Source organism: Tribolium castaneum, chromosome 6 (genome assembly GCF_031307605.1).
Source record: "Tribolium castaneum strain GA2 chromosome 6, icTriCast1.1, whole genome shotgun sequence".
Lineage (NCBI taxonomy): Eukaryota > Metazoa > Arthropoda > Insecta > Coleoptera > Tenebrionidae > Tribolium > Tribolium castaneum.
Window position 1 is genome coordinate 3,288,265 of NC_087399.1, and position 15,911 is coordinate 3,304,175.

The 15,911-nt window shown below is 35.3% G+C and overlaps 4 protein-coding genes across 5 annotated transcripts; 2 read left to right on the forward strand and 2 right to left on the reverse strand.

Moving 5' to 3' along the window:
* The first annotated feature begins 437 nt into the window (after positions 1-437).
* Swip-1 (Swiprosin-1) lies at positions 438-11,225 on the forward strand. The gene is made up of 3 exons (XM_966888.4): positions 438-744; positions 10,639-10,921; positions 10,973-11,225. Exons 1-3 carry the CDS (start codon positions 575-577, stop codon positions 11,102-11,104), a joined length of 585 nt encoding a protein of 194 aa, XP_971981.2. The 5' UTR covers positions 438-574; the 3' UTR covers positions 11,105-11,225.
* Positions 3,114-7,643, reverse strand: LOC660736 (ero1-like protein). The gene is made up of 2 exons (XM_966944.5): positions 6,252-7,643; positions 3,114-3,641 (listed from the first exon to the last, which is right to left on the reverse strand). The coding sequence occupies exons 1-2, from the start codon at positions 7,162-7,164 to the stop codon at positions 3,250-3,252; spliced, it is 1,305 nt and encodes a 434-aa protein (XP_972037.1). The 5' UTR covers positions 7,165-7,643; the 3' UTR covers positions 3,114-3,249.
* A 118-nt stretch (positions 11,226-11,343) lies between the features above and the next one.
* On the forward strand, positions 11,344-14,865 carry smo (smoothened). 2 transcript variants are annotated; one of them, XM_008198739.3, is made up of 4 exons: positions 11,344-12,536; positions 12,640-13,486; positions 13,611-13,781; positions 13,822-14,865. In XM_008198739.3, the coding sequence occupies exons 1-4, from the start codon at positions 11,951-11,953 to the stop codon at positions 14,771-14,773; spliced, it is 2,556 nt and encodes an 851-aa protein (XP_008196961.2). In that variant the 5' UTR covers positions 11,344-11,950; the 3' UTR covers positions 14,774-14,865.
* A 218-nt stretch (positions 14,866-15,083) lies between these two features.
* On the reverse strand, positions 15,084-15,870 carry RpL37A (Ribosomal protein L37A). Its single transcript, XM_966781.5, has 3 exons — positions 15,729-15,870; positions 15,368-15,496; positions 15,084-15,263 (listed from the first exon to the last, which is right to left on the reverse strand). Exons 1-3 carry the CDS (start codon positions 15,729-15,731, stop codon positions 15,117-15,119), a joined length of 279 nt encoding a protein of 92 aa, XP_971874.2. The 5' UTR covers positions 15,732-15,870; the 3' UTR covers positions 15,084-15,116.
* Positions 15,871-15,911: the final 41 nt, after the last annotated feature.

The window sequence follows — 15,911 nt, forward strand, 5'->3', positions numbered from 1 at the left end:
GAGGGTGGGGAAACAAATTTCGAGACGAATTAAACCACAACGAGTGTGCTTCCACTCTGTCCCATCATCTAAACTAATTTTCGTCGCTTCAAACGATATGTCACCCCATTTCCTTCCGCTTGCGCGAATGAATCACCACACACGCATGCAGTGATAACGATTAGTAAATAATTGGAATTTTCTTGAGCAATCAAGGAAATTGATTCGAACAGAAAGCGAAACTGATTGCATTCGCATGAACGAAAGTGGACAAAAACCTGACAAGTTTACTAAGGAGAAAGCTGGGATTTTCGCGAGTAATTATTTGGAATTTTCTTATCTTATCAATAAATCAATACACACACTTGGAAAATTGTTGGGGTCATATACCCAATTTTGAACTCACGTGAGGCGAGTTTGTATAAAGTGGAGGGAAAACTGCGCACGCGTTCAGTGGAATATTTAAAATCTCCACTCTTGATTCCTCCTCTGCGTTGTTTAAAAGTGCTCCGAAGTGATTCAAATTGTCACATTTCCCGTCATTGTCAACACATTTGAAATTTTCAGTGTCTCTCTCGTCAAAATTTTTGTGAAAATGCCGGCAGACGCGGAACTAAATTCGGTGCTAATCAGGCGGCAAGAAATCAACGATGCTCTAGATAACGGGCACGAAATCAAAGTCAACTACAGGGTGGTCAATGTTTACACCGAGTTTCACGAATTTTCCAGGAAGGAGATCAAGCAGTACGAAAGCACGTTCAAGAAGTAAGTTATCTTATCGCTTTTTTATTCATCAAAGAACCGGAACATTTTCGCAGTCCAGTAATTAAATTACGAATTAAGGCGATTTTACCGATTTATCTCGGCTGACACAGATATGACTGGACGCGTTACCATATTTTCCAAGGTCTGAGTCAGTGCGATAACTTAAATATGCAAGACGTGTGGTAGAAATCGCGGAATAAAACGAGTCATAAATTTGCACGCGCAAATCGATCCATTTATTTCAATAGGAAAGGTCATGGGGTGGCCTATTAATACACCGGCCTTCTCGCAGCTATTGATTGGCCCAAAAAATTATCCAAAGAAACATCGAATTCCACTTGCGACCTAATTAGGTTTCGCAGTCGAAGACCTGAAGATCTTACAATAATCCTAACACGATTATTCACTTAGTGGTAATTAACCGTTTACGGCTTCGGCAAAAAGTGGTAAAAGTCGCGTCTTCAATCACGCCGATAGTCCTAATCAATTTTCAGTGAAAGGCTTTTACTTGTTGCAATGTGAAAAAATAACACTTTCTCACGTCGTCTTCCTTGGACTTATTTTTACTGGACTTTCATTGAGTCATCCGATCGTAAACACCAAACAAACAAGTCATTCGAATACTCTTAATATTTAGTCGAACTAGAGTTCCTATATTGTTATTAAGAACGAAAATAATAAAGAAAAAATAACTATCTATGTAAAATTAGAAAAAATATTTTTGATTTCATGACATGAATAAAAAAAAATCAAAAAAATTAACTATAGCAGAAAGTTTAATAAAAAAAATTAAATCCAAAAAAGAAACACGACCTAAGAACGAAAATAATAAAGAAAAAATAACTATCTAGGCAAAAAAAAACATAAAGTTGAGAAAGTATGTAACACAAGAAAACAAAATAAAAACAGGTAAAAAGTAAAATATATACAGTCTAACTTTGCTAAGTCGGATGATATAAGATATAATAAAAAAAATCAATTCTATATGTAATTGTATGTAAAATCACCGAAAAATATCCAAAATAAAAAATGTTAAACGCATTATTTTTATTTTTGATTTCATGACATGAATAAAGAAATAATCAAAAAGATAAAAAATGAACTATAGCACAAAGTTTAATAAAAAAATTTAAATAAAAAAAAACATGACCTAAGAACGAAAATAATAAAGAAAAAATAACTATTTATGTAAAATTAGCAAAAGTATAACCTTGAAAAAATATCTAACACAAGAAAACATAAAATAAAAATAGGTAAAAAATAAAATATGTACTGCAGGGGAATTTTGATAAGTCGGATGATTGAAAAAATATTTAAAAAATTGCAGCCTACTATTTAATATCCAGTCATTTTTTTTGTGAACAATATGTATTTTGTGTTTTTTCTTCAATAAAAATTTTCGATAATTCTGACTTGGAGTGTAATATAAAACTATAAAAGGAAGAATAAAGAAGTAATTGGGGATTTAAGGCAGAAAATTGAAAAGAAAAGTGAAAAAAAAAATAAAAGAAGAAACAACTAAGTGAAATTAGAAAAAATAGAAAATAAAAATGAAACAAATAAAGTATTTTTTGAAAAGAAAAGATTAATAAACAAAAAATTAGAAAAAAAAACGGCTACAAAAAATTACGAATTGAATGAAATATACAAATGTAAAATAGTAAAAAAGAGATTATGTCGGTAATTCAGGACTTAAAGATTAAAAACAAACAACAAAAAGGGAAAAATAAGATGGAGCATTAAATAATTAATATTAAAAACTCTTAGTTTAATACTTTAAGAAGTCTTAATATTGGTACTACAAGGAAATTCACTCGTGATAATTTTAATAAAAGAAGAAAAGAAGTTGGCAATTTTGGTTTTTATTTTTAATAATCAAAAAATCTTCTAAGCAAAGAAAATCTAAAATACAAAATAATTATTACGAATAAAACAGGAAGCAATTAAATATTTTAGGAAGAAATTTATAAGTTTAAAACGAAAATAACTAAATTTAAAGAAAAAATAAACAAATTAATGTTCTTAAATTATTTGAATGGTTTTTAATTTCTAGTTTTAATTTGCTAATTTTTGTTTTACTAAAGAACGGACGTTTTATTTTATTGTCTAATAATTGATGTCGATAAGGCAGTTTTCTACTTGCATTGTGATATGTTCAGGAATGCTTCTCGAACGTCTGAAATGGCCGAACTTTTGACAACTTTAAATCAACTTCAAACCCGCTTTGCACCATTTTTGGAACGCTAACGCCATTTCATGGTCGAGGAACTCTAAGTCGAACTAGTGATTTCCCGGATTTCCCTGCGCCACACAACCATAAATCATTTCGGGAGAAATTCGCAGATGGCGGGTAGAAAGCAACGAAACAGTTTTCAATTCAGTTCGTTTTTATTGCAATAAATAATTCAAAAAATATATGGAAGTACAAACGAAAACGATTGTGATGTGGAGCCACACACAGTTATAAGTCTTCACAATTACGTAATCACAGTTCAAAATACTGATTTACAACTCGTCGTGCCCTCGCAGCATTTGCCGAAAGTCGTCCAGCTTGTAGATGCTGGTGGACAGGCGGCCGAAAGCGTTGAACAGCGCGACGATTTCCTCCCTCTGCAGCCGGAACAACTTGTGGTTGAGGTTTTGCGAGAAAAGGATCTTCAAAGCTGTGCCTAAGCCCCGCGTTTGCAGTTTCCCCCATAATTTGCACTTGTCACAACCGACACAATCCATAATCCGGGTCACGTTCCGGAAGTGCTCTTTGAACTCGGTTTTGAGTCTTTTGGCCTGCGCACTTCCGGTAAACATGGACGACTCGTCGAAATGACCGCTGAATTGCTGGGCTACATTCAGCAGGTCTTTGACGGCCATTTGCGTGTCGAAATCCTCCATTTCGTCGCCTACAATCGGTTAGAATTATTTAAAATTTAAAATTTCGGCCTCGTCTCATATTTTTCAAAATGCTGGGAAACATGCAAGAAAAATGTAAAGAAGAAAATTGTAGAGAATTAAATTTGTTTTAAAAAAATCTGCGAGAGCATATGTCTATCTTTATCCGTTTAAGCCACGAAGACGTTTAAAGGCACTCAAGTGACGGTCCATTTTACCGATGGTCAAGTATCGGAAAATTAAATTTAATAATAATAATAATAATAATAGTAACTTTTTCGTATTGTTTTCGATAAAATGTTTGCACTATCTTTATCTCTGATTGTATATTAGTTTTTAATTCTTACTTTTTCGATTCTTGCAGATGAAATTATCGTTTACTTTAATCAGAACTACATTTACTTCCAAAATAATAAACTGTTATGAAATATTTAATGCTCAATTTTTTTACTGACTTTAATAACGAACTTGTTATGCTTATTTACTTAATATTATGTATTCATTTATTCTATAAAGTTAAAACATTCAAAATAAAACATTTATTCATCTGCTTGTAAGTGGAATTTTTCAAAATTGTCTTTTGGGTGCTCAAATAATCACCTATTAAATTAACAATAATTGGGTACATACTTTAACTTCACTTTGCTCACTGGAAAAAAATTTGGCTAAGGGTAATCTTCATTTTTGTCAAAAGATTATTTAATAACGTGCATCAGATCCTTGTTGGCTAATTTTAGTCATTTTGAGAAAAATATAGAAACATCAAAAAAAATTTTATTTTTTTATTCAGTGCGACAACGAAATAAGTCCATCAATCGTTTTTTCTCAACAAGTCTACAAATTAATATTAACTATAACGTAATATAAAAATTATATAGAAGTTTAATTTCCTTTGTATCCACTTCCTAGTGTAATTTGGGTGTAATTCACTAGTATAAAGCCGCTCTTTGAACAATTTTGCCCGTCTAAAGAGCGACTTACACCGGCGAAATTCCATATATTTGAAGACAATATTTTTAAAGGGGTGGTTTTTATTAAACAAAAATGTAGAATAGTTGTTTGTTCTGGTTTTTAGGTGTAAAGGTGTTTACATTAAAAAACACGAATAAAAAAATATACCTACTAATTTTACGTCAAATTTGGAGACTAGATGCTGTAAAAAATTATGATCACCTCCTGATGAAGAAAGTATAAAAAAATAAAAAACTTTTAAGGTTTGCTACCACTATAAAACTGACTTTACTCAATATACCTACATTAAAAATAATCTATTTTCAAACAGAGCTTAGATAAGAGAAAATTCTTATAATTTTGTTATCACGAGTTCCCGGATTATACGTGAGTTATGTGGAAGTAAAGTTTAAAAAATAATAAAAGACGAAAAAAGGGCTGTAGTAACATTAGATGGACAAAACTTTAACGGGTTAGAAATTAAAGAGATTTTAATTTGAAAAAAAAAATTACATCCACGTCTTGGTTCTAACAAAATCAATTCGCTATACAAACTTTTATTTATTTTTCAAAAACTGATTTCCTAAGTTTGGACCTTCGTAACTGAAAACTCGTCTAATGGACTTATTTCGTTCTAGTACTGAACACCCCGATTATTATAAAAAAAATATGAAAATACAAATATTCACATTTTTTGCAAAAAATTATAACAACTATTAATATTTGGTTCCACGTTATATTTTTGAGATTACACAAAATACGGTGGAAAATAGAAAAAAATAACAAACAAAAAATTGTAAAGAATAGTTGGCTATGACATTTTCGAAAAGCTTATTTCTTTCTGAACTCAAAACAATATAAATATAGTTTGATATTTTTATATATTTTTGATATATTCAAAATAATTGAAAGTAGCTGGCCATGGAAAAATTATTTCACATAAAAGGTGTGAATAATCTAGAAATTTTGTGAACGGTTATTAAAGTAAAAACTCTGAAATTATAAAAATAAGCTATGTTAAAAATATTTTCAATTAAACAAATATAAGAGCGTCGCAGATTTTAATTACAAAAAAATGTGCACAAAATTGCAAACGATGTGTCACTACCATTTGATGACACTTTTTTATGATTTAGTGAATGGAGGTGACGTTGATAATGTTGTGTGTTTTTTTACCGCAGATGGAATTTGATTTTGGTGTTTGGATTGACATTTTCTTGTAAAATAAAATTTTATTGATACGCAATCATACAATTAATAAGATCTTCCTTCTTCCGACATTTCATGTTTAAAATTGGAAAAGAGAATGACAACGTGAGCTTGCCATTTTAAATATAAAAACAAATAATTTTTATTAATCTAATAAAAATTTATTATGCTGTTTTTGAATTAATTAGAGTTAAAAAATCATTAAATTATAAATAACAAACAAAAAATTGTAAAGAATAAAATTTTGTATAAAAAAAAAATCCGCGACAGTATATGTCTATCTGCAACAGTTTAGTTTAGGTTTAGATTAATTTTCCAATTCTTGACCACGTTTGAAATTTTTTTAAACATAGTTTACAATATAATTTTTTAATCCCCGACTATTCAGAATTTAATACCCTTATCTGCCTGTTTTTTCTTTTTTGATTTTTCGTATCCTAAGCTATAGTAATCCAACTAACCTGTGTAGTATTTTTCGTGTTCTAAATACTTGGCCGCTTTGGCCAGAGCCCTCAATTCAAGCAAATAGACGAAATACAGGTTTCGCAGCCAATGGGGGCCCTCTCCGTTCGTTGTCTCTGGGGAGAAACGCCGTTGGAATTCTTTCAAATTGGGCCCCCACTCACCTTTGGGGTTAGCGAGCGATAAGCCCGAATTTGATAACAAATAGTTCGCACATAAATGTATATTGATACTCGAGTGTAGGCCAGAAATGGCCCTATAATACACCCGTTCCTCCAGACACATGTTACTGAGCATATGGCTGGGGATATAGAGACTGTAGAAGGTTTTCGGCCGGAAACAATTCTCCAAATAAATCGAATTCCAGATTCTGTTCGCCGACGTTCCTTTATACCCTGTGTACCGTTCAGGGTTCAGCAGCAAATCCACGTATTCCGCCTCCTCGTCCTTGTCGTCCTTGACGCAAAAATCGTCGAGAGCGTCGTCATAGGCCGTCCACATGACCAAATCCTCCCGCATCTTCTCACTGATCGTGGTGTTCAAGTAGTCGAGTTGCTTGTCCTCGCACTTCGCCTCGTCACTGCGCCCACCTTCGCCTTTGATTCCTTGGGGGACTTCCCCCTCTCCGCACGGCAGCACGTGGCAGTACTTCATGGCGCACTTGCTGTCGTCGTGCCAGAAGGGGCACTCGCGCTTCAGGTTCACTTTGAAGAAGCGGAAGTAGTCTTTGCGCAAAAGGCTCCGCAAGCGCGGGTAGACTTTGATGTTGTTGAAGTGGTCGACGGTGTTGATGTTGCACGAGCACTCGTCGATGTTGCCGCTCAATTGGCAGAAGCACGAGTCTTTCGGGGGGTCAAAGTAGCAAAGACTAGGCGTGCAAAGCACCAGGAGAACGAGGAACGTGGGGGACATTGTCGCGCATTTCGGGTGAACTGAGGAGGTCGTGCGGATGGAAACGTGCCCGAAAGCGTTATCGAACCGTTGGAGAACACGTAGTTCACGCCAAGGAGAGAACGCAAAGGTGGGGGCATGACGGGCTGTCACTCTGACGTGGTCCAACAAAATTGCATTTTTTCGAGTTTTCTTTTCTCATTGGCATCGCAATTATTTGACGAACACACACTTGCCACACGCGGAGTTTCAATTACACATTTTAAATTTTTCTAGCGCGTTAGTAATTAAGGACAAGACCATTTTCAATCCAGTTCAACAATTTTTAGCATTATTTTTAGAATTTTTTTTTTTTTAATAATAGACTGGGAGCTGCATTTTGGATGTCCGAATAGACGATCTCCAAAACTAAGAGACACATTCACGGGTCCGTTTTTTTTCGCTATCGTCTTTTGTTTCGACTTATAAACAAAAGTTGACATTTAAGTGAAATTAAAAAATTCATATCTTCCTTATTATAAAATTTACACTTTTGAAACAAAAACATTATACAGGCACTTTTTTACAGAGAATTTAATAATGTTATCAGCGATTTTTTTTAATCATTCTTTTAGCAGTAATAACATAAAGTTGTATTTTTTTAATGAAAATCATAGTTGGCTATGACATTTTCGAAAAGGTTTTTTTGTTCTGTATTCAAAACAATATAAATATAGTTTGATATTTGTATATATTTTTGATAAAAAATATATTTAAAATATTTGAAAGTAGTTGGCCATGGAAAAATTGTTTCACATAAAAGGTGTGAATAATCTAGAAATTTTGTGAACGGTTATTAAACTAAAACTGTGAAATTATAAAAATAAGCTATGTTAAAGATATTTTCAATTAAACACATATAAGAGCGTCGCGATTTTAATTACAAAAAAAATGTGCAGAAAATTGCAAACGATGTGTCACTACCCTTTGGTGAAAAAAAAATTACATCCACGTCTTGGTTCTAACAAAATCAATTCGCTATACAAACTTTTATTTATTTTTCAAAAAGTGATTCGCTAAGTTTGGACCTTCGTAAGTGGACTTATTTCGTTCTAGTACTGAACACCCCGATTATTATAAAAAAAATGAAAATACAAATATTTACAATTTTTAAAAATGGAGTGCAAAAACTTATAGCAACTATTAATATTCGGTTCCACGTTATATCAGAATAAATAGAAAAAAATAACAAACAAAAAATTGTAAAGAATAGTTGGCTATGACATTTTCGAAAAGCTTATTTTTTTCTGAACTCAAAACTATATAAACATAGTTTGATATTTTTATATATTTTTGATAAAAAATATATTCAAAATAATTGAAAGTAGTTGGCCATGGAAAAATTATTTCACATAAAAGGTGTGAATAATCTAGAAATTTTGTGAACGGTTATTAAAGTAAAAACTCTGAAATTATACAAATAAGCTATGTTAAAAATATTTTCAATTAAACAAATATAAAAAAAATGTGCACAAAATTGCAAACGATGTGTCACTACCCTTTGGTGACACTTTTTTATGATTTAGTGAATGGAGGTGACGTTGATAATGTTGTGTATTTTTTTACCGCAGATGGAATTTGATTTTGGTGTTTGGATTGATATTTTTTTGTAAAATAAAATTTTATTGACACGCAATCATACAATTAATAAGATTTTCCTTCTTCCGACATTTCATGTTTAAAATTAGAAAATAGAATGACAACATGAGCTTGCCATTTTAAATATAAAAACAAATAATTTTTATTAATTGCAAAAATTGTATCTAATAAAAATTTATTATGCTGTTTTTGAATTAATTAGGGTTTAAAAATTCATTAAATTATAAATACTTGTTGCGTAATACAATTTCATAGTTTTAATCAAAAATACAAAATTTTTTCATGGCCTACTGTAAAGAAAAAGCGAAATATTTTGTTTTTCTTAAAATTAATGTATTACACAAATAGACATATCAAATCAGAAAAAAATAAACTTTTCGAAAATGTCATAGCCAACTATGATTCCTTTTTAAAAAAATACAACTTTATGTTATTATAGTTAAATAAATGGTTGAAAAAAATCGCTGATAACATTACTAGATTCTCCGAAAAAAAGTGCCTGTATAATGTCTTTGTTTCAAATGAGTATCTTTTATAATAAAGAAGATCTGATTTTTTTAATATTTCGCTGAAATGTGAACTTCGGTTTATAAGTCGAAAACAAAAGACGATAGCGAGATGCGGTTTTGACCAAAATTATTTTCTCAAAAAACGGACTGGACAATGTGTCACTCGTTTTTCTCTAAACCGTGTACAGGGTTGTTTGTAAAAAACAATATTAACAACATTTTTTTATTCAACTCGGCGATTTTTTGATTTACTTTTATGAAAATTTCGCAAAATATTTGTGTTTTCGTACCAAAAACATTCCAATAAAGATAAAGATAGGACGAAAATAACATCATTTTTGAGATGATTTAGCGATTTTTTTGGGTAGTAGTTGGCGAATAAATAAATAATTGCATTATACGTCTAATGCAGTTTATTTATAAAAAATAATTAGAATGTTTTAATTGAAATTCTATTTGATGATTTTTTGGCAACGTAAAGAAAATCTGCGCAAGTAATTAATAATTTATTCTGGAATTTAATAATATGTAATATTACGGAACTGATCAGAGAAGAGGGTGTTTTTTTATCTTTTTTTTCTTGACGAGTTTGCTAATCCATGTTGAAAGAAAACAATCTACTTTGTACATTTATTAAGTCAGAAATTTAATTATTTTGCAGAATTTCTTCTAAAGTACGATGAAAATTAGCAAAATGTTAGAAAAACGCTAAGAATACTAAAAGTGAGCCGAAAATTTACTAATTTGTCCGAAATTAAGCATAAGTTTGCATTGTAGCGGAATTTCGGAAACCTCCTTTATTATACTTGAGAATAATTTTAGATGAATTTTCTAACATTTGAAGGTCGATTGGATTTTTTCCAGCTCGCTGGAGTTTTGCCCCGACCTAAAAAAGAAAGAGCGAAGGTGCAACCCTTCCCTCGCCCTGTTTTATTTCGGGTCCATCCCATAACAGCTCGATAATTGTTTACAATTCGAGATAATGACGAAAGTACATAAAGTACTGTGTAAATAAAAGGAAGGAAATGTGTTTATGATATCGGGGTATCAACAACTTCTAAAATAAGACCACTGAATAAACACCATCTTGCTGCACACACATCCGCCTACACGTAACTACAATTACGCGTAATTAATTCATAAATTAACAACGGCCCATTGTTGATTACGATTATTCTGCAACAAGGAAGTGAACGAGTGGTTTGATTTTTTCTCAGATTTACTCGCTGAATTATGCAACAGCCACTAAACCATAAAGAACACATAATTCCAAGGCTAGAATTATTAATAGATGATTGAAACCAACCAATTTAAATATCAATCTCAGAGGAGGCATTTTATTTTTAAGATTCAACACCAACAAAGACGGCTATTTGAGCCTCAACGAACTCAAGCGCATGATGGAGGTCCTGGGGGCCCCCCAGACGCACGTGGGGCTCAAGGCAATGATCAAGGAAGTGGACGAAGACGACGACGGCCGCCTCTCCTTCAGAGAGTTCCTCCTGGTGTACCGCAAAGCCAGAGCTGGTGAACTCGACGAAGACTCCGGTTTGGCCCAAATGGCCAAACTCACCGAAGTGGACGTCGATAAAGTGGGGGTCAACGGCGCGAAGGAGTTTTTCGAAGCAAAAGTATAAACAATTTTCATAAATTTCGGTTCGTTTTCATAATTTTTATTACAGATCCAGGAGTTGGCAAAGAGGAGCAAGTTCGAGAGCGAGATTTTGGAGGAACAGGAGGAGAGGAAAAGAGCCGAGGAGGAAAAGATCCTGAGGAGGCAACAGTTCCTGCAAAAGGCTGCCATCTTTAAATAGGGGTTTGACTGAAACGTGACGCATTTTTTGTAAATATAAGTATTAAGTAAGTGGCAAATCTTATTAACTTTTCTAGCTTTTGAATTTGTGATAGCCGTTTTTTAATAAAACTATTAACCGAGTTGGTGTTTTATTGTGCAGGCAACCCATTATACAATCCTGACTACGCAAACAAATTAAATCGTTAAATTAAACGTACGATGGCCCCGTCCCTCAAAAATCATACAGTAAATCAATATTTAGGTCAAGCACAATATTTATAAACAAATTAAAGTTTTAAATGAGTGTTTTTCAAATGTCGGTAAGTTAGATCACGCTAATGACACCATTACATAACCTTCCAAAAATTTTTTTTTGGGTTTTTTCCTTTTTTATTTTTTATATTAGCTGATTAACCCAATGGTCAACATTATGAATCACAAAGGACCGTTTTTGCGCATTTTTAAGCCATTTGAGTCGTTTGGACTTAAGTCATAAAATTCCAAATATGCGCCTAATTGCCGCCCCAAACAAAGCTAATTAGAATAATTTGCACGTCGTGAAAGCCGCGACACATCCTTGGCGAGTGCAGTGTTGTCTTGTCTTTGTCCCAACTCCTATAAAATCCTGAAAATACTTTGACCTTGATGCGTGAGGTCCATCCACAGTCCCCATCTCCCTCGCTCTCATCCACTTGTTCCCGTCTCCTCTTCTCGGAAACTATGAACCTCCCATGTGGGTGGTCCCGCTGTCTCCTTCTCCCCCAATAAAACCGTCTATTCTTGTCTCTATCGCTCCTCCCATCCGGCGCAAGCCAAACACCAGCACGTGCAGTTTTCGGCGGAGTTTCCCTTCAAAAATGCGAAAATGTACCTCTTGTTTGTGCTAATTTCGTGTGTGATTGAACGCTCTTTGTGCTCGCAAGACCTCGAAGTGAACTCATCACACTTCAACGAAATCGTCGTAAGACACGGTGAAAGAGACGGCTCACGGTACGACCACCACTTCAAAAGGTACTGCCAAAAGCCGGCCAAATGCCAGCTTTTGAACTACACCACGTGCATGGGCATGAAACTGCCCTATTTCTCCACCACGTTGGAGCTCACCGACTTGACGACGCAGGAAAAAGTGCAAGAGAAGCTCCACCATTACAAATATCTGAGGTTTATTCCCAAATGCTGGGCGGTCATTCAGCCCTTTCTGTGCGCTTTGTACATGCCGAAGTGCGAGAACGGTAAAGTCGACCTACCGTCGCGGGAAATGTGCCAGCTCACACTCAAACCCTGCAAAATGTTCTACAACAGCTCGATTTTCCCCAAATTCCTCAATTGCGACGACGAACGCATTTTCTCGTCGAATTGCAAGAACGACGTTCAGGAGTTGAGGTTCAACACCACGGGGTTCTGCATGGAGCCTCTGGTCAAGACCGACAACCAGAATTGGTTTTATCCAGGTAAAAAGTTTTAAATTTATTACGAAAAAAAGGATTTCTTTGTTGCGGGTAGGCAACCAATAATACATCCAGTATGTCTTAACGCTTCAAAATAATATTCTAGACGTGGAGGAGTGCGGCCTCCGATGTAAGGACTCCCTCTACACCGAGAACGAACACTACCAGATCCACAAACTGATCGGTTACTGCGTCCTGGTGTGCGGCCTCTTCAACTTCTTCACCATCGTGACGTTCATCATCGACTGGACAACGGCCAACAAATACCCCGCCTTATCTATTTTCTACATGAACATTTGCTTTTTTATTTCGTACAGCGGTTGGTTCATCCAATTTTTAAGTACAGACACGCGCGAAGACATCGTTTGCAAAAAAGACGGAACTCTGCGTAAATCCGAACCCAGCGCTACCGAAAACCTGTCCTGCGTTATAGTTTTCGTCCTCGTTTACTATTTCCTAATCGCAGGAATGGTTTGGTTCGTCCTTTTCAGCTACACGTGGCACATGAGCTGCGTCCAAGCGCTCGGGAAAATACAAGAACGCGTTGATAAAAAGCGCGTTTATTTTCATTTAATCGCGTGGAGTTTGCCCTTGATGTTCACCATCACGACCATGGCGGTGGGCGAAATTGACGGGGATTACGTTACGGGGATTTGTTTCGTTGGGATTTTTAATTTCGCGGCAAGAGCTGGACTCTTGCTGGCACCGTTGGCCGTTACGATGATCGTGGCGGGGTATATTATAGTCAGAGGGCTGATTCTCTTGATCAAAGTCAAAATTGATAGTCGGGAAATTATCTCGGAGCACTCGAGTCGCAAAATACGGTCGAATATTGTCAGGATGGGCGTTTTCACCCTCTTTATGATCGTCTTCTGCATCATCACCTTCATCTACCACGGATACGTTTTCGTCAACTCGGAGACGTGGAATCTGAGTCTCCAGAGCTACATTTTGTAAGTTGAGTCATTTAGAAAAAAATTAAATTTTTAAATGTTATGATCTCTTGTGTAACACCCAATTCAAATATTTTTCGGTCTTTTTTACGGAAATTTATTCCATTTATTTAATCAATTCCAGATGCAAATTAACGAGTCTGAGCTCGGACTTCTCCCACTGCAAGCAGGAGTCTCGGCCCAGCGTTGCAATGCTCCAACTGCAGCTCCTTGCAGTTTTCGGCGCCGGAATCGCCATGGCCTCCTGGGTATGGTGCAGTGCGACCCTCCACAGTTGGACCCGCTACATCCGGAAGTAATCCCCCCTGCCCCCATCAAACTAACCCCAAATTCAGTTCTCTGGTTTGTAGGAAATTTCGTTGCGAGGTGGAGGAGCCAATGAAACTCCAGAAACACAAAATCATAGCGCAGATTTTCGACAAGAGGGAGAAGTTTAATCAAGGGGGGCGCATCTCAATCGAGTGCCAAAACTACACGGACCCCGTGGGGCTACATTTCGACCTAAATAGTGCCGTTAGTGATAGTTTTAGCACGGCCTGGGCTGTGAATCTCCCCCGTTTGTTAAACAGAAGAGGAGCAATTGTAGAAGAAGTGGGTTATTCAAGCAATAATCACTCGATTGACTCGGAAGTGTCTCACGTCTCGGTGAGACACGTGAGCATCGAAAGTCGCTGTAATTCGGGCGATAGTCAGTTGTCCGTCCAAATCAGCGAATTGAAAGCCACTAGAAAAGTTAACCGACGACATAGACGGAGACGACACGATTTTAGGAGAGACTCCCGATTGTCTAAAACCGGGAATAAACGGGAGAGCAGCGCTAGCCTTGATTCGAATTTAATGGATACGTTACGATTATGCGGAGTTAAAAGTCTAGAACCGAACTTAAAACGGCGGACGGGTAACGCGGGCTTGGACGGACAACACATCAGTAAACTCCTCTCAAATGGGAAACTCGTAATCCCCTATAATCCCAACGTGAGTGAGGATGAAAACGTGTCAGTGACAGTCTCGGAAAATAAATACAACGTAGTTTTGAGTAACACTAATTTGGATTTGAGTGACCAGCTCGTGATGAAATCGTTGAGGCAAGGAGGCTTGCACATTGAGGAATTGAGTAGTAGTGAAAGTGAGAAGGAGCAAGAGAAGAGGCCGAGGTCGGGGCGAGAATCGCACCAAAGTCGGAGGTCAAAGAGGTCCAAAACCTCAAAAAAATATCAAAGCGACTCGGAGAGTTTCAACAGACAGAGTGACAGCTCGTCGAGTCCAGAACTGAGAGAGTTGTTATGAGGAACGACTGATTTTATACGAAAAGCAGCTTCGTATTTATTTGTACAAAAATGTGATTTTTATAACTTTTACCAAATAAAAAATTATAAGCCTTTCGTATTATTAATGTGCCCATTGCTCCTTCCCCACGAATGTCGAAGTGCATACTTTTATTTTCAAAGAGTTATTAACTAAAAAAATACTCGCACCTGAGAATGTAAAAAATTTTCAAACGTTGCGTAAATTGCTATTATGAGTAGTAGTAACATATTGCATTTTTTTAATTCGCTCAACTTGTGTGGTTTTGGGTGTATTTTATGAAACAAGTGTGTCGTGTTTTTAAGTATTTTATTAATTAAAAAAATTACTGTTCCTTAACTTCTCTGAGACGACGAACGGCTGATCGGAGAGACGATGCTGCTGTGGTAGAATAGACCCAAGCGCCTCCTGCTACCACACGTTTGCACCTTTTGCAGGACCAAATCCCTACACAACTCCTTTTCATGGCATCCTAAAAGAAGTCATTCAAAACATTCTAAAAACTAATCAAAGAATAACAAAAAAAATTATGCAAGTTTCAACAATGAAATCAACTAGAGTGTTGGCAATCTTTACCTTGCCACAAAAACTGCAGGAATACTTGCTGTGTTGAGTAATTTCCATTTTTTTGACCATTTTACGGAGGGAGGCCCCATAACGGGTTCCGTATTTTCCGACAATTCCGACCTTCTTCGTACGCTTGGCCTACAAAAAACACAATGTTACATAACAAAAACTTAACAATTTTAGCATTTTTTCCAAAGACACAAAAACTAGGTTATACGTAACCTCAATAGTAAAAAATGCCGACTGTGGCTTCTATGGCCAAAAAATCGTTATACAATAATGGAAATTGACTCATTGTGTCCATTTCGAATAAAATGCATACAAAATATCTTAGGATGATTAAAATAATACTCGATTTTCGCAAACTTACCATTTTTGTAACACTTTTGACAAGTCTCACAAATGTAAGAGAAGTTGGCAACACTCAGCACACACGAATTCACCAAACTAGTCGGAAAACGGAATTCCCTAAGTTTTTTTTTATAAAAAATCTAACGTTTTTTTAATTATGTAAAGGGATTTATCACATATTTAAGATTACAAGTTTTTACAT